The sequence below is a fragment of the Poecilia reticulata genome, linkage group LG16 (assembly GCF_000633615.1).
Source record: "Poecilia reticulata strain Guanapo linkage group LG16, Guppy_female_1.0+MT, whole genome shotgun sequence".
Taxonomy (NCBI): domain Eukaryota; kingdom Metazoa; phylum Chordata; class Actinopteri; order Cyprinodontiformes; family Poeciliidae; genus Poecilia; species Poecilia reticulata.
Window position 1 is genome coordinate 6,271,426 of NC_024346.1, and position 25,577 is coordinate 6,297,002.

The window sequence follows — 25,577 nt, forward strand, 5'->3', positions numbered from 1 at the left end:
AATTAAAAATGGTGTGTTTTTAAAAAATGATGATCATCAGCCTGAAAAGGTTTGAGAAACACTGCCATGGATTTATCCCAACCTGTTCCTGTAAGCGTCATATAGGTCACTTTTAAAACACATCTTTGGCTAAATCAAACAGAATATAAATTACAGGAACATGAACCGTTTTTACTTGATATTTGGGGAACTACCTACAATATTTTACATGACAAGAAACCATAAAAGGAAAGAACACGGCCGCTTCGGTGTTTCCCTTTTCAGGCGTGGATCGGGTTTAACTAGAATATTTCTTTGTCCAGGTTCAGTTATTTTTAAGCAGCTGAGCTAATAAACTATCCGGGCCATGTACTCCACCCTGTCAGGACAAGTGAAATGCAGTATGTCGTTAACATCTTTTTGCTGCCACACCTATCAAGGGAGCTGCAACGAAGGGACAACAGAAAAAATAAAATCAGCATTTAATAAAAAGACGCATTTAATTTTTATTTGTTTGGGCTACAAGAGTCATCGTGAGTCATTCATGAGGAGAAAGTGGAAACAAGAGAGAACTCTGGTTGGCTCGACTGAACGCTTGTAGAGTGCAGTTACACTGCTGGCTGATGATCGTGGAGCGTTTATGAACTGTGTTGCTACATGAAACTGTACAATGTCAAATGTGGCTTGTGTGTAACCCACCTTCATGTCCTCTGGAGGCATTGCGGCCTGTTTTTCTCCCACTAAGCCCTCTGGAATCGAGTCTGGTTTCCCACCATTTCCTCTCCACGTGTTTTGCATCACTGAATGAGCGGCGAAACGGGCGGCAGATAACCGCTCATACCTACAGGGAACAGGACTGACTAAACAAGGGGTATTTTTAGGGGGCTTTTATTGTGAAATCTGATCTACCATCTAGAACAAGAGGCAGTATTTACAGAAAAAGGGGGAATTAAGGTGAAGAACATAACTGTTTCCAGTTACAATGGTGAGTCATTCGAAAACACATTTGAAAGGCGTTTTATTTTGGAGGACTTTGACAATAGCTATCGACTAGTCCTTTCTTTCTTTTGCCATGCTGAGGCGTCTGAAAGCCTGTGGCAGTGAAGGAATAAACTAAAACTGCAGGAGAATCATTTGGAGTTGGCGTTAGATTGGAATAGAAATGGGATTTCAGGTAATTCGGCTGAAAATGCTGCAGCTTCATACTCGGCTGTGGCTCAAAACTGTTGATCCACTCTTCTCTCTATAACTTTTTTTTCCCCCTCCCACCATTTAATTTCTCAGCAGAGAGGATCAAAGTGTTCCTGCAACAGTTGCAACATCCACCACCAACCATCCTCCTTTTTTCCCCCAGTGAAATCTTGTAATTGGAAACAGATATCGGAGTTACAACATGCTGAGTGGATTGAATCGAACTCTTCACTTTAACGCCTTTTACGTCCATTATGTTTGAACGCAGGGGTTAAATATACTGCAGATCTTCTATAAGTCTGTTGTTGAGAGCGTCATCTGTTGGGACAGAGCCATGGACCTGAGAAGCCTCAATAGCCTGGAAAAAGAAGGATAGTTCTCTTCTGGTCCTGTTCTGGGGATGACTGTGGAACCTCTGGAGATTATTATCCAAAGAAAGATTGTTAATAAAGTAAAGAAAATTATGGACATCCCTGACCGTCCTCTTCACAAGACTGTCTTTGGAAGGTAGAGCATCGTCAGTCAGAGGCTTCCTGAGAATTAGTGCAGCACAAACTGCCAACAGTCGTCACTTTCTACAATAACTCTTTGAAAAATCTCAATTATTGAGTTACAACAACATTTAATTTCCTTTGGGGTTGATAAAGTATTTTTGAATTTGAATTCTATAAAGATATTCGCCCTTTCCATGTGACGTCACGCACCCCGGAACCCCGCCCACTGCGCCGTGACGGACGTAACCAATGCGCTCCTTTAAAGCTAATCTAAAAACGGACGTCTGCAGCCTAATGTCGCTTTTATTTTGTTGATTTCACTTCAAAAATGGACATAGGGTGCTGCGCAGTCGGCATGCGAACCAAACTTGTCATTTTATAACTTTTAATGAGGAAAGATCCTGCAGAGATGGACAGCAGCCCTAAATAATAATGACTGGCTGCCCTCGGTGTAACCACGGATTCGCTTTTTACAAGGTAAGAAGATTAACGTTCATATACTCTATAAATACATTTATTATCAGAAAAGATATCAAATATTGCATTATGAAGAAGGTACGTGTCTAGTCATTAGTTACCATGGAGACAGTGCCAGACCGTCATGTAGCCTAGCATGTACGGAAATAACTAGTTAGCATCTCGTCTTTTGTACGTTTTTAATGTTGCTCCGATGTAAAAGGAAACGCTGTCATGATTTATGACACAGTGACATAAATCATGTGGTGTGAATTCAAGTAAAGACGGCAATTTGATGAACATGTCAGGAGGGTCGGTTGCATGACAGCTAGGTTTTAGAAACAGCTAGGTTTCTAAGCTAGCTGTTTCCAACTGTTATAAATACCACCGTCTATGAACCCAACCAGGTGTGTTGCGTTCACAGACAAATTAGCTCGACTCCAACAAGTAGAAGCCATGAATAAACCTCCAAAAAAAACCTTGGGAAAGCAATTTCAGTCGCTTCATCCCTCACTTCCGACGTCCATCATGGCGCTTGGAATGATTTAGTGACGTATTACAAGGCATCAATAGTGGAGTGAGTGTCCAAATCAGGACGAAGTGACACTAGTGGGTGTTCTTTGCTGAAAAGAAAAGAGCAGGAGTTTTCCTTTAAAAGTGTAGTTGTGGGTCTCTGGATCGCTTTAATGGATAATAAACAAACCCATGGCTGGATTACGCAGTACAAGTTGTGTAATTGTTGATCAACAACAAGAGGCCTTGGCAGGGTGGCAATGCTGGTAAAGTATGTGAAAATCCCCCACGTGCGTAAACACAGACAACAAAATGTCCAAAAAGCAATTTAGTCACTGCAAAACCACAAAATATTTGCAAGTAATTTTGGTCTAGTTTCTAGTGCCAATATCTCATTTCAGTTGAAGTAAAACACAACAAAAACAATTAACTTTTTTTAGAAAGATATAGAAGCTTATTTTAAGTTAATTATTCCTTAATATTGATGAAAAAGTCACTTGCAACACTAGCAGATTATTTTATTTATATTAAGACATTTTCCCATGGTATAAGTGAAATAATCTGTCAATGAAACTAATAATTTTTCATCAATAGTAAGAAATGATTTACTCTAAATAAGCTCCTATATCTTGCTGAAAAGTTACTTATGACATAGTTTTGTCTTATTTTAAGTGTACTGAGATGTTTCTGCTAGAAAGTCAAAATTATTTGGTAAGATTTTTTGTTTTTGCAGTATTGTATTTCTAGAAGTCTCTTGTAAATTTTAGGTAAATTTAGTTTTTTTTTTGTTTGTTCTTTTATGTTAAATGCAAAATGTTTATTTTGGCGTGAGTACTGCTCTGAGTATGTTGTTTTTTCAGCATGATTTAGAGTAATCGATTACTAAATTAGTTGACTATTATTTCTATGTCTGTGTGTAGCTTAGCAAAGCAAAACAAAACAATACGAGTGGTTTTGAGTTGTTCTTCAACGGGTTTTTCTGCGACGTACTGCACTGAATTAATAATACGTACATCTCCAGGTTTCATTTTGTAAATGAAATAGTTCTACTGTGGCGGTGCTGCTGTGGATTGCATGTAAAAGGATTGTCTTTTTGCCCTCCTATGTTGTGCCCATGTGCGAAATTTCCAGCTGTAAACAATAACATGCAACATTTCTTTACTAGACGCATTCCTGAGGAAAATATGCGTGTTTACTGAACTTGGTTAGGACCTGTTTCTTTTCAGGGGGTCAGCAGCTTTATTTAACCCTTAAGGGAAAGACAATCAGATATCTTTGGTAGATTATAGTTTTTAGCACTCACCTCGATTTTTTTCCAGCTTCTCTTCTCCCCATTTCCTCTATTTGTTTTTGTGGAAAAAAAGTCAAGAGTGTCCCTGTTGATCAGATAGCCCTATAACTAATGAAAAGCGTCACTGAAGTGACAGCAAGATTAATGAAGTATCTTGGGCTGCGCTTGCATGTGGTGCACCGGGGTTTTTCCTGCAGAGTTGCTGTCGCAGGCTAACTGCTATTTATGGTGACAAATAATGCCCCATTCTGCCACCAACACCTGGAGTCAAGGTTAAAAAACACATTCCCCTCGACAGGATGAGGGAACGTGGACGAAGGGTGGAAGATGGAAGTTAGCGAGCAGAGACAAGGACAGGTGGCTTTTCTGATGCACAGTAAACTTATTTTCTGAAACTGGGCGCAGTGGGAGGGCGCCATGAGAGACGGTGGGCGGCGGACAGGAAGAATGGCAACGAAGGATTAATTGAAAACATCTTTGAAATACAAAGTAGTCTCAGCAGAGGACTCTAAAGGAGATGGTATCAGAGAGGAGTGAAAAACAGCTTTTAGTCGTCATTATTTGCATGTTTTTATTTCACCTAAGTGCATGCAGCTGGCAGTGTTGCTGCTTGACTGAACACAAAGATGTGTGTGTGGAGCTCAGACCCACATCACTTTGATTAAGACGGTATCTTATTTGTAGTCGATACCGGCGGCCAAAGCTCGGGAGCGGTCAATTTCATCTGACCTTCAGCAGCACCGTTACGATCAGACTGTGTGTGTGTGTGTGTGAATGTGAGAGAGAGAGAGAGAGAGAGAAAGAGAGTGGGGAAAAAAACATCCAGACAGACAGACAGACGTTAAGCATGTGTGGGAATACGGGACCACAAAACACACTTGACTCAATGACAGACATAAACACACACTGCCGTTCTTCTGTTGTCAGGCTGCAAAAACTCAACAGGTGCAACAAAAAACACACAAACAAAAGTACGGAGCCCCCTAGGGGACATGGAGGATGCTTTTTTTTTCACAATAGGTTTTGCTTTCTCTCGCCACAGTGTACTGATCGGTTCACCCGGCATAACTGAAAGTCTTTCTTATGATGGCTGCTGTAATTTCTGCTGTAAAGTAAGGCTTTTGTAAGATTTCCATGTGTATATTAATATCTTGATATCTGAAGTTCTATATCTTTTTCTTTTGGATAGAAATGCACAACAAACCTATGTGCAAAATACAAAAGGAAAGCAGCCCAAAGATGGGCTTTCCATCTGTTACGCTCCTCAGTGGGTCTCTGCCCTTCTTTCCTTGTAGGGTTCTGCAGACAGGTCACTGCAGGTGATGTGTGCTGCCCTGATTGGTGCTCTGCAGCTTTAAAACTGCCATGCGTGCAGCAGTCAGGAGGCTTTTCCCTCTCTCTCCCCAGAACCCCCTTTGGGTTTGGTTTGTATCTTTTGGTTGAGATTTGTTAGGTTTGTTTTGCACTAAAACTCTGAGGTTTGAGAATCCTTGCAAGATGTCGCTCTGATAAAACTCTGTTCGAGGAGACCCCATAAGGGCAAGTCCTCATGTGGATCGATGTTTTTAATGTTTTTCTTTACTTTTAATAATGCTTTTATCTTAATCTTTTTCTAAATCTCTCTCATTTTGTTTTTATTTTTATTTTAATTATGTAAATCAATCAATCAATCAAATTTTATTTGTATAGCACATTTCAGCAGCAAGGCATTTCAAAGTGCTTCACATAATTAAAATAAAAACAGAAATAATCAGTGAGAAAGAGAGAGATTTAAAAAAAACAAAATAAAAATAAAAACAAAAAAAAAACAAAAAACATTACATCATTAAAACGTCGAAAAGAAAGAAGAAGAAATTAAAAACATTAAAGACATAAAAACATGGAAGACATCAAAACCCGCACTCTAAMCCTAATTTAGCCATAADCWACTCTAAACAGGYGRGTTTTAAGTTGAGATTTAAAAGCACCCAGTGTTTCAGCTGTTTTACAGTTTTCTGGAAGTTTGTTCCAAATCTGTGGTGCATAGAAACTGAATGCTGCTTCTCCTCGTCTGGTTCTGGTTCTGGGGATGCAGAGCAGACCAGAACCAGAAGATCTGAGGGGTCTAGACGGTTGGTACAGTAATAACAGATCTTTAAKGTATTGTGGTGCTAAACCGTTCAGAGATTTATAAACTAACATCAGTATTTTAAAGTCTATTCTCTGAGCTACAGGGAGCCAATGTAGGGACTTTAAAACTGGTGTTATGTGCTCTATCTTCCTGGTTTTAGTGAGAACCCGAAAAGCACTTTGAAATGCCTTGCTGCTGAAATGTGCTATACAAAAAAAATTTGATTGATTGATTTGCTTATTTCTGGTCAACTATAGGTTCTGCTTTAATCCATTTTGGTTTCTCATTTCAGGTATTCCTTTTTCCAGGTTTATTTCTTTAATATAATTTAATAAATTCTATTTTCATTAAGTCGTTAAATCCTTGTGTGGTCTCCTTTAATGTTACCCCAACAAACGAGCCTGGTGGTCGTAACACCATCTTTACATTCCTTCTAACAGAAACTTTATGTAAGAAAGAAAAAATACGTCCGAAGTACTTGGACTATTTCTGAGTTATTATTACGGGGTAATAAAGCCTTAAGACAGTTTGATTGTGTCTCTTTAGTGTTGGTAGTCTGTATGGTTACTAAAGGGGCGTTTTCATGTGTGGGTCCATCTCAGCCTTAAACAGACATAAACATGGAAAATAAATAGATTTTCAATCGGTTTTTTCACCAAAAAGTTAGGACTATACAAACACGTTTTCACTGATTTAATTTTAAACTAACATTTGTGACTGTATGCAAAATAGATCAGGATGTGTTTGCTAATTTATTGCCAGGTAACGCAAAAGAAAAAAAGCGTCTATGTCCTGTAGGTGGCGCCGTACAAAAGTCTTTTCTTTTTTACTGCAGCTAACAAAAAGAACAAACTAAGAAAAACTGGCCAAACAAAAATCCAGAGAGCCTGGAAAATAGGCACTTTTCAAATATTGCTTAAATCTGACTGCTTGGAGTTTTGTCAAGTTTGTGCTTGAACTCTGCTTGGGTTGCTAGGTAACTAGCTTACCAAGTAATTTAGAGGATTAATAACATTTGGCCTAGAAAATAGACCAAAATTACTCTAAGATTTTATGTTTATGCAGATCAGGTCACTAAATCCACTTCTCCATCGTTAAATCTCATTGTAGCCCAAGCTGAAAAAACATTTTGTGGTTGACCTGCCATCCAGAAAACACTTGCTACAATCTTGCTAGTTGTACATGAAGCTCTACTAATGCTTTTCAAAGATGTGCAGTTGTATAATTTTATTTTACTTTGATTTTACAGCTTTATGTTTTTGCAGTGTGGTAATCAGAATTTCTGAATGTGGAAATGTTTGTAAAAACGGGAGAAGTTTGACAGGATGTCTGTGTTTTCTTTAACCTTTGAAAGCTGGTGTCTCGTAGCGTTGAGTGACGGATCTTTGATAATCACCGGTTCTTTTTGGGTTTGCATAAATTATGATTCAGTTTAAACTTTTCAGTGATGAGCGGTTTGAGCGTACCCACCAGAAACCTTCGCAGTCTGACTGATGTTGACACTGTTATTTATATGTATCTCTCTGTTACATAAGCATCTTTCTGTCGGCATGAATTTGCCCGCATGTTTGTTGTATAAATTTGTTTCGATGAACATGTCATCTGTGTTTGTATCTGCGCGTGTTTGTGTTTCTACAGAGCAGCCTGCTGTAGGTGTCTCTGGAGCTTTTTCTCTGCAGATACGAGCGTGTGTAGTTGACGCACACGGCTTGTTTTGTGACTAAAGATGCTGCGAGCCTTTGTGTGTTTGTGAAGACACGAGATAAAAGCGAGCAGCCGTGTCTCATAGCTGCAGTCTGATATTTGTGCCTGTTGAGTTTGATTACAGCCAGGCAAAAAGTGGGGGGGGGGAAAAAAGCAAAAATCATGAAAAGAGAGTGACAAAGTGAAAGAAAAACAAGACAGATGGGAGTGAAATCCAACAACAAAAGGCCTTTCTGGGGCTGAGAGGGTGAGCGTTCAAGAGAAAATAAAAGTGTGAGTGTCATCCACAAAGGGTGACAGAAGACAAAAAGGCTGATTAAATCAGTGCACTTACTGTGTTACTGTCACACTAATCCTATAATCAGATTTCTCTAACATCAAGCTAATAATCAAGCTGGAATCTGTAATTAAATTCTCAACTGCCTTCCCTTCGGACAGCTGTGTCACTGTGACAACCAAACAGGAGCCAGAAAAAGGAAAGATTATTACGCAAAGCGGTAATTTACTCCACTGAAAATAGCCGAGCGCCGATGCTGAGTAAGACTTGAGCAAACACAAAGTGAGGCGTCTTGAAAGTTGTCTATTTTTAAAAGTCACACTTCACGCAGACGGGCAAGCTGGGAGATTTCTGTAGAGACGGTTAGCTAACAGAGCTAGCAGCACAAATTCTCCATCACAGACTCAAATACACAATCAATCAATCAATATGGTGCTGATATACAACCAGAGGAGGGCAGAGTAACCAAAATTATACTCAAGTACCAGTAGAACTACTTCAACATATTTTTACTCGAGTTAAAGTAAAATGTAGCTGTCCAATAAATTACTCACGTAGGAGTAAAAAAGAATAACTGATCAAATGATCAATCATTTAATATTTTAAATATTACATAATTAGCTGGACCAAAATACAACTCTGGAAAAAATTAAGAGGCCACTTAAGATGATGAGTTTCTCTGATTTTACTCTTTACAGGTTTATTTTTAAGTAAAATGAACTTTGTTCTTTTATTCTATGAACTATAAACTACTGACAACAAAAAATTATTTATCTCTTTTTATTTGCAGACAATGAGAAATAGTCAAAATAACGAAAAACATGCAGAGCTTTCAGACCTCTAATAATGCAAAGAAAACAAGTTCATATTCATTTAGGAGCAGCAATATTAATGTTTTAACTCAGGAAGAGTCCAGGAATCAGTATTTGGTGGAACAACAGGAGGTTTTCACTGGTGCAGTGCAGTGGGCTTTTTCCAGACCTGAATATAATGAAGTGGAAACTTTGATCATTTAAGGATGAAAATGGAAATAATTCATATAAGTAACAAAACAATAACAAAATCAGGCAAAATTAAAATTTTTCCAAATCAGTTTCTTTCAATAAAAAAACTTATGAAAATAAGTAAATTTGGTTCTAAATGGTCCAAAGTTGTGGGAAAGACTCAAGTTTTGCTACATATTAAAAGTTTAATGTGTCAGAAGAATGCAAGCTAAAATCTGACCAAAAGTAAAATGTTTTAGACATTTAGTCAAAATCAAGTTTAAGTCAGACATTAAAACAAACATGTGGGGAGATTGATTGATGTTTTAATCTAAGTCAGATTTTTTGTTTAAACCCGAGAAGTGAAACAAAAAAAGTGAATTAGTAGTCTTTAAACTGCACTATAAAAATGCTCTTGCACAACCAGTAATTCAAAGTACAGCAGCATATTTTTCATTTTGCTCCCATTGTTGCGTTAGAGGCTTTACAGGCAAGAATAATGGTGAAATTGAGCCAACACAGTAAATCTGCAGCTGCAAACCCCAAAAAGATGCCAAACCCGCCCCACAGAGGAGGAGGAGAGGAATGATTGGTTGTAAATATAATATGAATCTTTGTTATTGTTATTGTGAAAACATGGCTTTAACTTGGAGTCCACAGTTTCATTTAAACCGTTTCTTATATTTTATTTTGGTTTGCGTTTGTGGGTGGATTGACTCCAAAAACAACATTTAAATTTGAGGGTTTTTTTTCCACACATGATCACAATTATACTTAAAGGCTCAAATACATGCATAGCACTAATATTTCAGTGTTTCCACAACTTTGAGTTTAGTTTAGTCAGTTTGTTCTCTATTTATTTATTTATTTATTTATGTTTTAAATATGTTAACATGTTTTTTTTGTACCGTTTTTTTTTTTCTGTGCCTCAGTTTCCTCCATCAGCTGTTTCTCGTTGCTTTAATTACTCACTGCAGCACTATTTAATCACCTCTCCAGGGTATGAACTTCCCCGTTTAGTCACTAGTTGTTCGACTCTCCGGTTCTGTTCCCAACATTCTCTGTAATTACCATCTTCTTTGTTAAAAACCACAATTATCCAAACTTAAATCAGTATGAGAATATCACAAAATGTAGTAAAATTGTACTTTTAACTTAAAACACACCAGCTTTTTTGGGCATAATTCATGTTGGATTTTTCATTATTTCAATCAGAAAAAGTAGATTTAAATTTGTAGATTTCTTTGCAAACGTTCGCCATTTAGCAAAACTGATGAATTTCAATCAGAGAGCTAAAGAGGAGGGGAGTAAATTTAACATTCTGTATTTAAGAATATGCATATTCATATTATATAAAACATAGTGTTAAAAATCTAAAAAGAGGAAAATCCTCAGAATTCCGAAAAAAAGTCAGAACTTTGAGAAAAAGTAGAAATTCAGAGAAAAAAAACCCAAATTCTCTTAAACATCATTTATTTAAGAATATACATACTCATATTAAAACAACATAAGACATTAGAGTTAGCAATATAAAAAAAGAACCAAAGTTTGGAGACAAAAGTCAGAATTTTGAGAAAAATTTGACAATCTTTTTTACACATTGCTATCTAGACAAAAAACATTATTTGTTTAAGAATATGAATATTCATATCATGACAACATGAAACACTAGTGTCAACAATCTAAAGAGCCACATTTTGACAAAAGAAAAACCAAATTCTGAGAAACAAAATGTCAAAATTCTGAGAAAAAATGCTTTTTAAAAAACATTATTTAACAATAATTATATTATAACAACATGAAACACTGGTGTTAACGACGCCAAATGTTCCTTTTTGTAACATTATTTATTTAACAATATGCATATTCATATTATAACAGCAGGAAAAGCCAGAATTAACCGTCTAAAAATATTTGAATTTTTAGAAAAAACTCAGAATTCTGAAAGATTTCTAAGAAAAAAAACCCTTTTTTTTAGCTGCATGGTATCGGTATCAGCCGATATTAGCTGTAAAAGTAAATATTGGACATCGGCCATTCCGTCGAAATAACTCACGATATAAAAAGCTTCGTTTTTATATGACAAACCAGTGAAAATGATGCCTGCAGCACAGCACAACGTCATAAGAAACCTTTAAGTATTTATGTGCTTTTCACTTGTTGCTTGTGAAAAGGTTGAGTTCAGTTTTATTTACAAATCTGCGCTGTGTGAGTGTTGTCATCGTCTTAGCGAGAGCAGATGTCGTGAATGAGTTTGACATTAAACATAATGCCAGTTGAAGGCGCTGCATCATTTTCAGACTCATTTTTAGCATTTGCATTTGGTAGCAGGCTAAATTGACAAAATAATGCAGTATTTTTATTCCACAGCAGAGAAAGCCATATAGTTTCAGTAAGTAAGTATAAGAAAAGAATATCGGTATTGGTATCGGTTATCGGTTAAATGAGTTTTAGTATATTGGCATATCGGATATTGACCAAAAATCCAATATCGTGCATCCCTACTGTTTTAAAAAAAAAACGTTAAGAATATATGTATTCACAGTGTAACAGCATAAAACACTGGTGTTAACTATCTAAAAAAGCTGCAAATATTTGAGAAAAAATTCAGAATCCTGAGGGAAAAAAAGCCGAAGAGAAGAAGTGTTTGGGTGACATAAAACAAGGACGAGACAAGCAGAAAGAGAGACTGTTGCTGGAAAATGTAGAGAGACACCCTGGAGAGCAAAGAGAAAAGCAAAGGGAATCAGAGAGAGAGAGAGAGAGAGAGAGAGAGAGAGAGGGAGGAGGACGAGCTAAAGAGGAGGGGAGGAACGAAGGGAGTACCAGAGTGAGGATAGACAGAGAAGCAGCAGACAGAGCGCAGAATGCAGGCTGGTCACTGACACACACACTCTCACACACACTCACATGCACCGACACACACACCTCTGAGGAGTGTATGAGGCATGCACACGCTGCTGCCCATGGAAACACACACACTGGCAGGAAATACAGCGAACCCCAGAGCCTGAGGAGACATGGAGAGCAGCATGTTCTTTGGTGAGTCTGCTGTGTGTTTCAACACACACTCCTTCCTTTTAGCTGGCCGTGGACTGGGAACACTGGTTCCCATTAGAGGAAATCACCATGAAGTTGCTCACCTAGGCAACCTCTTTTTGTTGTAATCTCCCTGTGAGAGCGGAGTCTCCACTCTGACATGTAGACGTGATCCAGCTGAGCTGCTGTACTTGTTCTGGAAGCTGAAGATGGATCTGAGCAGATGTTGCAGAGAAGATCAAATTACTCCATTAGGGCTTCAAAAAAAAGAAAGAAATGCTGAATTAACTCCCTGGGTGAATACTTTCAAAAATAACTGCTGGTATTATTATTTCCTGTGGTGGAATTAGGAGGATTTATCATTAAGGATTAACCAATCAGTGCATTTGGACGTCTAGTTTGAACCAGAATGTTTGCATTGTGTCAGGATTCACAGGAATCTGAGTTTCCATTTGGAGTGGATTCCTTTGTTTTTACTATGTTTTGTTGTTTTGATCTATTGCCCTTGCTCTTGTGTATCCATTCCATAACAATTAGTCATTTTTCCTCAGCTGATCCAGCAGTGCTCCTCTCGCAGCTGCAGAGCATTCAGTTGATCACACTCACCGTCTCACTCCAGGAAACACTGCTTGTAGTATTTCAGCTCTGCTTTTCATAAATCTATGATTAACTCTGCCTTCTGATCGCCTAAAACTGATCCTGCCTACCTCCTGCGTGTGTTTGAGTCCTGAAAAATTACAAAACATTTGCGTTTTCACCAACTTTTTTGGTGTAATCCAGAGTTTACCCCACTGTATTGTAAGCCTGGCAGCCCGCCAGGCTTTAGTTCCCCCCCAACAGGTTAAACTTAATTAATTAATTTATTTTAAATACTTAAAAAAAAAAGTGATAGCAAAGATTGGTTAAGCTAGGATTATAACTGATGCATTGAATCACGGTCCTCTACAACATCACATAATTTGCAGGTATTAAAAGTAAAAATACTTCAATCCAAAGGAATGTGCATCTGAGAAGAATAATTTCAAAACTTTACAAAATGTTTATTTGTGCATTTAAAAAGAAAAGACTGTTCACGTAAAGTCTTTGTAAACCAACCAAACACAGACAAATATTTTTCATCCAATCAGAGTTCTCCTTGTAAATAGTTCAGTAATAACAACCAATCATAACCAGCTAATCAAAATATAAATATTAAGCAGCAGATGTTAGTAAGTTAAATATTTGGATTTAGGAAAATACACAAAGAAATTTAATACAATAAATACTTTAATATGCTTAATCATCATTGTCCATTTTAAGTAATAGTTCTTTAAATTTTATTTTTACATGTGCAGCATTACATAGTGCATATTTTATTGGGTTTGTCTTTTTCAAGACTCTGAAGGAGGTGGTTAGTGGTTAGCTGTTTCGAAAAGCCATAATTACATTGTCATACTTTAAAATTAAATGTTAACCTTTTACATTTTTTTTAACACGTCCGGTAGCGCATTTCTGCTCAAAAGTTTAAGCATCGCATAACACAGATTCGGCATCTTGGCATTTTTAAGATTGGGTTCCAGAGTGGATACATTTCTGAACGTTTCATGTTTTCGTGTCGCCATTCGATTTGAGCCATTTTTTAACGATTACCTTAAAGCTCCACCTCTGTCTTTACCTATTATGCGCCTCACTTTCAAAAATAACAAACATGGTGCCGTTATGTGTTTTTGTGTCAGTCCTTTGCCACCAACCCTTTTGCGAAAGCTGAAGCCCTTAAATACCCTAAATGCCCCTCTAAAAACACTTACGACTGCCTATTTTAATAGCTAAAACACCAAATATTCCCTAATATTCATTAATATGCACAGTGGAAACAGTCTTGGCACTAACACAAAAGAAAACATCCATCGTCTTACTTCTCACCGATCTGAGTGAATGGAGCCTAGTCGTGAATTCACACCAGCCCTGTTTGGTCCGCTTTAATCGAACTCTAGTCCGTTTTCCTAGAAAGTCCAGTTCATTCGAACTCTGATGCAAACCTGAACTATGGTCTTCCTACAACCCCGGGACTCTGTTCGATTGAAGTGAAGTGTGGCGCTATTTAAATGCCAGTGTGGATGCAAATGGGACTGAAGGCCACTCCAAAAGCAAGAAATGCAGGGCATTCTGGGTAAACAGAACCAAAGCAAACATGAGAGCCAGACGCTAACAGGCGACAAATTAAGTAAATAAAAAATTAAAATCACAAATTATTTCAACTTTATTCTCGTAATTTTATGATTTGTTCTTGTACATTTATTTTTTCTTAGTAAGGCCCTAATACTGTGTTATATTAATGGGAGAAATAACTCATAATCTTTTACCAGAGACTCCATATTTGTTTACATTTTGTGAAACAAGAAGTTGCATTCAGTATTTCCTCTGGTGGTTCTCAATTACCCTAACCCACAGGCAAGGAGGTGAACAGGTTTTTTAAAGAGTTTGGTTCATTTGACGCAGTGCAGTGTGAAAGTGAACCCTACCAGCTGAACATGTAACAAATGTTGCAATTTTGGTCCCAATTCGAACCAAGTCTGCCGAACTATCAGGTGTGAAAATGACCTCTAAGGCAGTTCCATCCTGATACTAGCAAGCTATTTTAAAGGTGAATGTATATCGATGACGATCATGCATCTCCTTTAACCAACTGGTTTTGCTCAATAACCCTGGATGGGAGTTACTGGCAGCAGGAGGCTGTTGAGATTCCCTGTAGAGAAAAGCCTCTTCCATTAGTTGATAGGAAGGACACTGGAGGAGGCTTTGAAAGACTTAATGCAGCTTCCAGTCAAGTACTCTTCTCTCGGCTGGCTCACATCGGAGGAATAATTACACAGGGATCCGGATTTCTAAGGGAGGGGTGATTTGTTAAATGAAAGATTTTTTTCTGCAGGGATTAAAGTGATCCAAACTTATAGACCGTGGCTTGTAAGAGGGAGAAGGATTTTCTCTTGTTATGCTAGACACAGAGGATGAGCAGGATCGGGTGAGGGAGGAAAGACGGGCCTGGAAGCTTATGAATGAATAAGCCGTCAGGTGCGGAGACAACTTGGACTCTTTGAGATCCACTGCCGACGTTGCTCAGGTGTGAAACTGCTGGAAGTGGAGGAAAGGAAAGTGAAGGTGTTGCTGTTCTGTTTGGCTGCTTCTAATCCCATAAGATGAAAAGGGAAAGTGGGAAAACTCCCCGGCTTTCAACTAAAAGAGCACTTCGGATGGGATTTTGTAGCTGGAGAAGCTCGTTTTACGCGCGTTTTTGTGTCATTTTATCTTTACTGCTCGGTGTAAAACACAACAAAAGGATGGTAAAGGTCAGTGCGTGTATGTGTGCATCGTTTCAGCATTTATGAATGCACTTCTGAGTGCGCTACAAGGGGAGAATAGATGCGATCTCCTAAAAGATTAATAGTACTGTTTGTTCACCAGCTCTGCGTTGCTCCTGTTTAAAAGCTTTCTGTTGGAGTGATTTATGCCTGACCCCTGAACTCTTTGAAACATGAGCCCAAGAACTTGGAGAAAATGGAAAACAGGTCAGAGAAAGACTTTTCTCGTTTCACACAACAAAAAGTTACCATAAATAAGCTGCCAGCTAGCAGACGAGCCCTCAAAACGCTGATACAACAAATAAGAGTCAGAAGATTACATACATTTTTAAAATTAGAACTGTTTTATAAACATTTTGAAACACATCTCTACCCTTCAATTTGCTGAAGTTACACAAATTGTGAGGGAATTTCTTATCCACTGTCACATTTTCATTTGATGAAACTATTCTTTTGTTCACTTCTATGTATGGAATCACAGTGATGCCAAAAATATACAATCATCTTTAGCATTTCAGCAGATACCTGAAAGCTTTAGAATGAAACCTACTGGCATTAAGAAGTATTGATAATTTCATTCACTTTGACAAAACCTCTAGCTCTGTGAAAAAAAATTTGTCCTACAGCTTCTTAGAGATTTTAGGCTCACTGGGTTGCCTTCTTTAGCAGAAAAGTTTTCTAAAACCCACTTTTTCAGGTGGACAACTTTTACTTAAATTTGTTTACTGCAGTTAAAATAACATTTTAGTTTTGCTTTCTGTCAAATAAAAACCTTCAAAGGTATGATCATTCATTTTACTCTGTATGTCATCCCTGAAGTCCAAGTGTGTCACAGTGTCAACGCAATAAAAACATGCATTATCTGCAGCATTGTTCATTAAAATGGCACACCATCGATGTGTTAAAGAAAACATACATATTCACACTTAATGATATACTAGACCACTGCATTACTTTTAATTTTGATACTTTAAAGTATTTTCCAAGTCATATTTTACATGTTTTTATACATCCATTTGGGTTTCTACTTCTTTTTGGCTTCAAAAACCTTCAGAATGTAACATCACAAATCAGCAGGCCCCGCCCTTTCACCTAGTAACTCTGCAAAGCCCAGCCCGTTGCCAAGCAACCCCAGCTAGGCTCAGCCCCGTCACCTAGCAACCAAGCTGAGTTCCGGAACATTTAGTCTGTTGCTTTTACCGCTATATGTGTTGTAAAATGGCTTTTATTAATGAAATAAATGTCATGAACATGTTTGAATGGCCCATAAAAATATCCTAACCTGTTCACGGAAGCATAATAGGTCACCATTATGTATCTTTAAAAGAAAGTATTTACTTTTACTCAAATAAAAATGTTAATGTGGAGTCAGGGAGTATATTTTTGTCTGTTTACTTGTACTTTTACTTAAGTACAATGTTTGACTACTTTCTCCACCACTGTAGGTTTTTGAGAAAAGTGCTTATTTTGAAGTGGAATCTGAAAAATGTGTTTCAAAACTGATGTGTTTGGCTTCGTAGGGTCAACAAATGTTAATCAGGTTCTGGAGTTCTGTAGGCTGTCGAGGTTGAGTCGAAACCCCAAAGGAAATCAGCCCGAGACTTTCTTTTAGTTTCTGCAGGAAACGCGTCATGTGATTGTTGGAGCCAATTTAAAGACATCTGTGTTTATTAGTAAGCTTCGTTCAGGATGCCGGAGAGAGCTACCGTACGTTAACAAGACACGGATGGAGCCAAAAGAGTGAAAAATTTTTAAAAAGCCGAATTTATCTTGTAAAGGTTAATTGGAAAATTTGTGAAAGTGTAGCTCTCAGAATGTTTTAAATCCACCCTTTGTTCGTTTTAATAGGGGTGAAATGATTTTATCCCCCCTGCTTGAAGGGAAGCACTGATCTCACAGCATGTTAAGGGTCAGCGAATACAATCAGCAAGCTGCATAAAAACACAAAAAGCATTAATCACATCAGGAACGTGGTCGGCATGCGAATGAGCTTCAGTGAAATTCAGATTTATCTAATAATTGGATTTGTATTTGCTGAGGGAAATGGACGTGCTGCGCGAAAGCATTCTTTTTATTATGAGTCACTTTGCCAGTGTGGACTCTCAGCCTCTCCAGACAGATCTTATCCGGGCAGCCGGCAGGTTCAGGACAACAAGAGGAGCTGGAGGGGAGGGAGCCAGCGCAAATGATTAATTATTAATGCCAGTCAGCGTCTTCCAGACATCATTTTTACTTTCCTGCTCTCTCGAAGCCCCGCCGCAGGAGGAAAAAACCCCCCACTGCAACCCAGATATGGGGATCCTTCAGGAAGGGCAGCGCAGAGGACGGCACCAGTTGGAGGCACACTGCAAAAACACAATGTTGCCAAGTGATTTTGGTCTAGTTTCTGTCACAAATATCTTAGCACGCTTGAAATAAGACAAAACTAACAACAGTAGCATTTTAGAATGTTGTTTAGAGTAAATAATATTAATGAAAAAGCACTAGTTCCACTGGCAGATTATTATATAATTTATAACATTTTTATAGCATAAAGCCCGGTGCAAATTTTAAGATGTCTTTACAATTCCTAATCTGTGTACTTCTGAGATAATATACCTAAAATAATGCACAGAAATTGACCAAAAAGACAATTACATTTAAAAATACAAAATCTTACAAAGTATTTTTGTCTAGTTTATAGAGCAAATACCTCAGTTACTTGGAATAAGACAAAACAAACTTAGAAGTATCTTTTCAGCAAGATATGTGAGCTTGTTTTAAGTAAATATTTCTTTTAAATTGATTAAAAAGTACTAGTTCCACTGGCAGATTATTTCACTTATAACGTATAATAATCCGCCAGTGAAACTAGAACTATTTTAACAAAATGAAGGAATTATTCCAGTGTTTCGAATATTTTCACTTTTCCGATGAAGGTGAAAATTTCACTTATAGCAGGACATTTTTCCCATGTTCCAAATGAATGATGAAACTAGTATTTTTTCATCAATATTAAGGAATTTTTCACTTAAAACAAGCTTCTGTATCTTTCTAAAAAGTAAGTTAGGTTTGTCTTATTTCAATAGTACTAAAATATTTGTTCTAGAAACTAGACCAAAAATACTTGGTAAGATTTTGTTTTTGCAGTGCATTGATAGAGTGGCTGCTGAACATCCAACAACACTGTATGTGATGCATCATTTAGCACAGTCTCAAAAAGAATAAATAACCAAAGGCCAGCGGAGGAAAAAAAAATCTTTAATCAGTTTCAATCTCATTCAAATGTGTCAAATTGTCAGATCTCATCTGAGTTCTGCAGCCGAACATTTTGGGGCTTCGCACGCGTCTCCAAGAGCCTCAGGTTAAAAAAAAAAAGTGCACCCATTGGGTTGTGTTTAATTTGATTCGTTGGAGTTGCTTTTATTAATTTGAAGCCCTGCAGCTGGATATCAGCTGACATGATGAAGAAGAAGTGAAAGCATTGCATGTCCAGCGTCGCGGTGTCTCAAAAACTCAGCTTGATGGGTGCAAGTGCAACACTTCCTGTCCTCTGAGGTTCAGTTTTCATAATTCAGCAATTCCTGGGGGGGAATATGACTCTTTAGCTGTTATTTATACATAATTACAGTTCGTTTTATGGAGATGGCTTACTGTGGGATTATCAGGTTTGTTTTAGAGGCACGTTGAGAATGAGAATACCGTCTTGGGAGGTCTACCGAAACTGTGTGCCGAAAGCTATTAAAATGTATGTGACACCGGTACAAATAATTACTCTCCCCGTTTATTTACACTGGTAATTAGTGGAGCTTTGTGATAGCTTTTACTTTAATAAATAATTAGAGTTTCTGTCTGCAGAACTGTGAACGGGTTGCAAACTACCTGCAATTTCTTTATGTTGTCCTTCTAAAGAGCGTTGCTTTCTTGTAATCTTTTACATTTGTCTTATTTTGTTTTTCCAAGATTTCTAAATATGTTTCAGATTTTTTTTTTGACTTAGTAGTAGCTGTTCTTTATAAAAAAGATACAATTGCTTTTCATCTGAAAGTAAAATGTGTGTAAAATATATGCACTGCAAAAATAAAAAAATCTTACCAAGTATTTTTGGTTTAGTTTCTAGTGCAAATATCTTAGTACATTTAATACCAAAATTTACTTTCAGGTAACTTTTCAGCAATATATAAGAGCTTATTTTAAGTCAATAATTTCTTAATATTTATAAAATAGTCCTACTACCTCCTCTGGTAGATTATTACAAGAGAATGTTCCCAGATTATAAGGGACATAATCTGCCAGTGGAACTAGAGCTTTTTCATCAAATAAGGAGTACCGTATTTTCCGCACTATAAGGCGCACCTTCAATAAATGTCGTATTTTAAAACTTTTTTCATATATCGTCATGGCCAAAAGTTTTGAGAATGACACAAATATTATATTTTCACATGATCTGCTGCCCTCTGGTTTTCATGTGTGTATGTCAGATGTTTTCATCACATACAGAAATACAATTGCAATCATATTATGAGTAACAAAAGCTTTTATTGACAGTTAGAATGAGTTAATGCAGCAAGTCAATATTTGCAGTGTTGACCCCTCTTCTTCAGGACCTCTGCAATTCTCCCTGGCATGCTCTCAATCAACTTCTGGACCAAATCCTGACTGATAGCAGTCCATTCTTGCACAATCAATGCGTGCATTTTGTCAGAATTCCTAGGTTTTTGATTGTCCACCCGTCTCTTGATGATTGACCACAAGTTTTCAATGGGATTAAGATCTGGGGAGTTTCCAGGCCATGGACCCAAAATCTCTGTTTTGTTCCCTGAGCCAGTTAGTTATCACCTTTGCTTTATGGCAAGTTGCTCCATCATGCTGGAAAAGGCATTGTTCATCACCAAACTGCTCTTGGACGGTTGGGAGAAGTTGCTCTCGGAGGACATTCTGGTACTGTTCTTTATTCATGGCTGTGTTTTAGGCCAGACCGTGAGAGAGCCGACTCCCTTGGCTGAGAAGCAACCCCACACATGAATGGTTTCAGGATGCTTTACAGTTGGCATGAGACAAGCCTGGTGATAGCGCTCACCTCGTCTTCTCCCAACAAGCTGTTTTCCAGATGTCCCAAACAATTGGAAATGGGGATTCATCAGAGAAAATGACTTTACCCCAGTCCTCAGCAGTCCACTCCCTGTACCTTTTGCAGAATATTAGTCTGTCCCTGATGTTTTTCCTGGAGAGAAGTGGCATCTTTGCTGCCCTCCTGGAGACCAGGCCTTTCTCCAAGAGTCTCCGCCTCAGTGCGTACAGATGCACTCATACCTGCCTGCTGCCATTCCTGAGCAAGCTCTGCACTGCTGGTAGCCCGATCCCACAGCTGAAACACTTTGAAGAGACGGTCCTGGCGCTTGCTGGTCTTTCTTGGGCGCCCTGGAGCCTTTTTGGCAACAATGGAACCTCTCTCCTTGAAGTTCTTGATGATGCGATAAATTGTTGACTGAGGTGCAATCTTTCTAGCTGCGATACTCTTCCCTGTTAGGCCATTTTTGTGCAGTGCAATGATGACTGCATGTGTTTCTTTAGAGATAACCATGGTTCACAGAAGAGAAACAATGATGCCAAGCACCAGCCTCTTTTTAAAGTGTCCAGTGGTGTCATTCTTACTTAATCATGACAGCTTGATCTCCAGCCCTGTCCTCATCAACACCCACACCTGTGTTAATGGAGCAATCACTGAAACGATGTTAGCTGGTCCTTTTAAGGCAGGGCTGCAATGAAGTTGAAATGTGTTTTGGAGGATAAAGTTCATTTTCTAGGCAAATATTGACTTTGAATTTAATTGCTGTTAAGCTGATCACTCTTTATAACATTCTGGAGTATATGCAAATTGCCATTATAAAAACTGAAGCAGTAGACTTTGTAAATATTAACATTTGAATCATTCTCAAAACTTTTGACCATGACTGTAAGGTGCACCGCATTATAAGGGGCATAGAATAGAAGCTACAGTTAGGGTTGCCACCCGTCCCGTGCAAATGTGGATGTGTAATAATAAAGAAGTGGTCCCCCAGTACTTTATATAGTAAGCTGGCCCAGTCATTGTTTCACTCACGGTGTTGGTGTTGCGATATTGTGCCCAACTGCTTTCTGGGTAACACAGACCAACCGACACGCTGCCGCCGCAGTCTCTGTCTCGCTCCCCCCCCACCTCCTCGGTCGACGAGGAGAGCCTTCCTCGACTGGGCCGGGGCGTGGCCGGACGATGGTCACCCTTCTCCGTTCGCGCACAGCATGTTGGTGGAGAACGTGGTGCTAAATGACCTGCAGACGACCTGATTATCAGGTCCGTAGGTAGATGGGTCAGTCAAACTTTATTAACAAACCAGCGTTCTGACAACTATCCCAGCATGCACCGCACGCTTCTTCTTCTATGGGCAAAATGAAGTTGGCGGCTGCTTACYGTAGTTGYTAGACCTGTTGTGGCTCAATATTGGTCCACATATAAGGCGCACCGGATTATAAGGTGCACTGTCGGCTTTTGAGGAAATTGAAGGTTTATACTGACTTAAAACAAGCTCTTGTTTCTTACTGTAAAGTTACGTTAAAATTAGCTTTGTCTTATTTAAAGTGTATTTGCACTAGAAACTAGACCAAAAATACTTGGTGAGATTTTCTGTTGATTTGTGGTTTTATCTTTGAGAGACGTCGGTGCTTCAGTTTTAAGAAAACCAGCGTTTTTAGACAAACATTTAAATTCCTCGTCCCCATGAACGTCACATTTATTGGTTGTATTTTTGGTGCCTGCATGGGAGGCTGACAGCGAGAGACAGCGCTCACTGTGCAATTAATCGTTTGGTGGGCAACATACTGACATCTACCCAGAGACCTCTTCTTCAATTGACCTTTAGCGTTCTATTTGTTTTGCTTTGCCTCGCCTCAATTACTTTTGTTTTCATCAAGTCGGAATAAGTGCTCGTGACAGGAAAAGAGGCCACATAACAAAGCTGCAGACAGAACATGCGAACAGCTCCAGAAACACTTCTGAGAGGTATTTTAATGACTGTGACCTGCAGACCTCTCAGAACAAACCCACTCTACTTACAGACCCTCGATGTAAAGTAGATGACAGCTTCTGCTGTGGAGCCCACTTTAAACCAACGGGACTGCAGTCCAAAAGCAACCACTATTAAAATTTATGTCCAAACTCTTTCTCAAAAGCGTGACAGTTCTTGACTGAGTGGCAGTCTGTTAATCAAGTTGGGGTTTTTTTTAGAGTTGGAGTAGTTTGACGTGAGCTGAGCGCTTAGGTTTCAGGGTTAAAGTTTAGTTTAAACCCAGTCACTCGTCTTCCTTTTCTGGCTTATTTTTTTAGTCCCTTTTTTTTTTTTAGTAGTGACAGATGTTTAGGCCTGCAGACTTGCAGGAATGTGCTGGTGTGTTTAATCATGTTGGCTAGATTATGAGAGTTGTGTTGCCTGTCCTACCAGAAGACAAAGAAAACAAACATAATAGAGACATAAACACCGACTCTAATTTCTTAAACATGTTGAAAACCTTCACCAAACAGGCACCAGAGCTGTCAAACTGAATGTATGAGGCACATGTGCACCATGACTACACCATTTACACAACTGGCACTCCAAGTCTGACACAGTCACCCAAGGAATAACTCTGTAAAATCTCAGGCTACTCTATGCAAGTGCTCTATCTGCATTGAGTTTGCATGTATGGGGGAATTTTCACTCTTTTGTACTCGAAACCTTTGCTCTCTTTCAAATATTCAAATATTGATGCCAGCCATCTTTCTTTCTTACTTATATAAATGATAATTTTCGTCCTTAAAATAGCAACATTTCCACTGAACTTTATATTTTTTCCTGTCTGATGATGTAATTTTTCAATATTAAATGATTTATAATTTGATCAGTTATTCAGTACTTCAGTAGACTTTTTTTTACCAAATACTTTTTTACTTTCACTTGAGTAATTTCTTGGACGACTACTTTTTACTTTTACTTGAGTAAAAATATGTCGACGTAGGTCTACCGTTACTTGAGTATAACTTTTGGGTTCTCTGCTAATGAGCCTCCCTCAGCAGCCAACTGTGGACTCGTTCCTCCAGCCATCTTTCTTTTTTGATTAGCTGTCCTTTGCGGCTGCAGATGGTAATGTTTAATGCTTGGTTCATGTCCGTCAGTATGAGTTAACATTTAATGCAACAGTCAATAAATGCGTCATTTAGAGGAAAAAAACACGTATAAGTCGCAACCAGCCAACCTATGAATAAAGTGTGACTTATGGCCTGGGAAATACGATTTGTTTTTCAATCCAACGACATACAAGTTTGTGGCAAGAAAAGAAACTGTGTGGCAGCAACTTTCCTTCCTGTTTTGGTCAAACGGGACAAATTTGAGGTTTGTTTCAAGCTAACCATGTGATTTTCTGCACCACAGTAAAATTTAACACCACCACTTTCCACTGGGAAATGTACTTTTTACGCTACACTGATCTGACGTCTATACTTACCAGTGGCTCAGATTTTTAGACACAGAAGGACCACGGCTCTGTCGGAAGCCATAATGAAACATGTCAGCAGTTATGGAATGTATTGGTGTGACACTTAGGCTTGAAATGCGTTCCCTCTAGAGATTGGATCTTAATAATTTTGTTGGTCCTTTTCAGACCAACAAAATCCTGTGTGGTATGGAAGAAAACAAGCTTTTAGCTTCAGTCTGTTTTGCAAAAAATACTTTATTATCTCGATTGCTTTAAGATCTGGAGTTTCTGGGAGAATTGAAGAATCAAAACAGTTTTTTTATTCATAACAGTTTTTTTTTATTCATAAGTTCATCCATGCTAACATTATTTTAACCGGGTAAGCTTTGTTTGTTTGGGTACAATTTCCAGATGTCAAAGACTGCCATGTTTGTCTGTTCAAATAGTTGTATGCAAGTATAAACATCCTGGTAACTTCCAGCTATCACACTGTTCACTAAGGGTGGTGTTATTAAAGGATAGCTATGCTTTTATTATTATTTTTTATTTTTTATTTTTAATCGCTTCTAAAAAACAGTCCAAATACTTTAACAAAAACACCCAGCCATTTTTTTGACAATAAGTTAATGTTTTTTGTTATGTGGAAAATAAGCCGTTTTAAAAACCTTTGGAATGTAACGTTACCTAGCAACCCCCGTAGAGCCCAGCCCGTTACCTAGCAACCCAAGCTGAGTTCCAACAGCTAGTTTTACTGTTTGGTTGTCTGTTGACTTGCTTTTTTTTTTTTTTGGTTGGGTTTAAAGAGATGAGACGCCCCGGAATAGGCAGAACTATTAAATCTCATTATCTAAGAATGACTTTGTGTGGAAAATGTGATAAAAATGTTTTGTATCACGCAGAGACCTAACCTACCTCGTTTTTTAAGCACAATAGGTCACCTTTAATGTTGTCATTGTGTGAAATGGTCAAATCAACACTACAACAAAAAAAAGATGTGAATATTCTAGTTGAAGGTGATAAAAGTGTCATTTTCCACAATGAAACAAGTTTCAAGATGTGCTTTACAAGTATCATTTTTTAGAGGTGGTCCAATGAAGCTAAAATTGAAGTATTTGACCAAAAGGACCACCATTATATTAAGAAAGAAAAGAAAGTTGTATGTTGAAGCAGAAAATAAATTGTTGGCATCACCAGGAAAGAAGATTAAATGGAAACATTTAACACCCATCTTAAGATTGAAGCTAAATCTTAGTCACAAATTGGGCTTCCAGATGGAGAATGACATAGAGCGTGTATCAAATTAGGGTGTTTTTACACCCGAGGTGTTTAAACTATTTAAAACAAACTGTTTTATTTCTCCCTTTGGTGTGGGTCGTTTGTGAAGATGTGAGCACAGCAGTCGCATCAGAGTGTGGACTAAAATTATTGTATGAAGCATTTTGGAGTCTTGGTACAATTCATAGTGAACTGTAGAGAGATTGGTTTATGGTGTGAATGTGATTCAATATCGATACAACACAGCTGCCAGGTATATGATGTGAACTTGATTCAAACACCTTCCTTGAGTTGTTTTTTAATATGTAGAATAAAGACAGTTTTACAATACTGTACAAACACAAAATCTTACCAAGTATTTACGTAAATGGTAAATATTCTGTATACCGATATACGGTATAAATGCGGTATATTTATATAGTATATATACAGTTTATATATAAATAAATATACAGATTTTG

The 25,577-nt window shown here is 38.0% G+C and overlaps 1 protein-coding gene across 3 annotated transcripts in view; it reads left to right on the plus strand.

Moving 5' to 3' along the window:
* The first annotated feature begins 1,889 nt into the window (after positions 1–1,889).
* Positions 1,890–25,577, plus strand: part of znf385d (zinc finger protein 385D) — a 105,720-nt gene continuing 82,032 nt past the window's right edge. The window contains exon 1 of one of the 3 annotated variants that reach the window (XM_008430995.1): positions 1,890–2,141. Coding sequence is in view for 2 of the 3 variants with exons in the window: in XM_008430994.2 (XP_008429216.1) it covers positions 12,019–12,040 (22 nt within the window). In the remaining variant the exon portion in view is untranslated. Of the gene's footprint in view, positions 2,142–11,814; positions 12,041–25,577 lie in introns of those variants that run through there. The other 2 variants (XM_008430994.2, XM_008430996.2) reach the window with 2 other exon arrangements.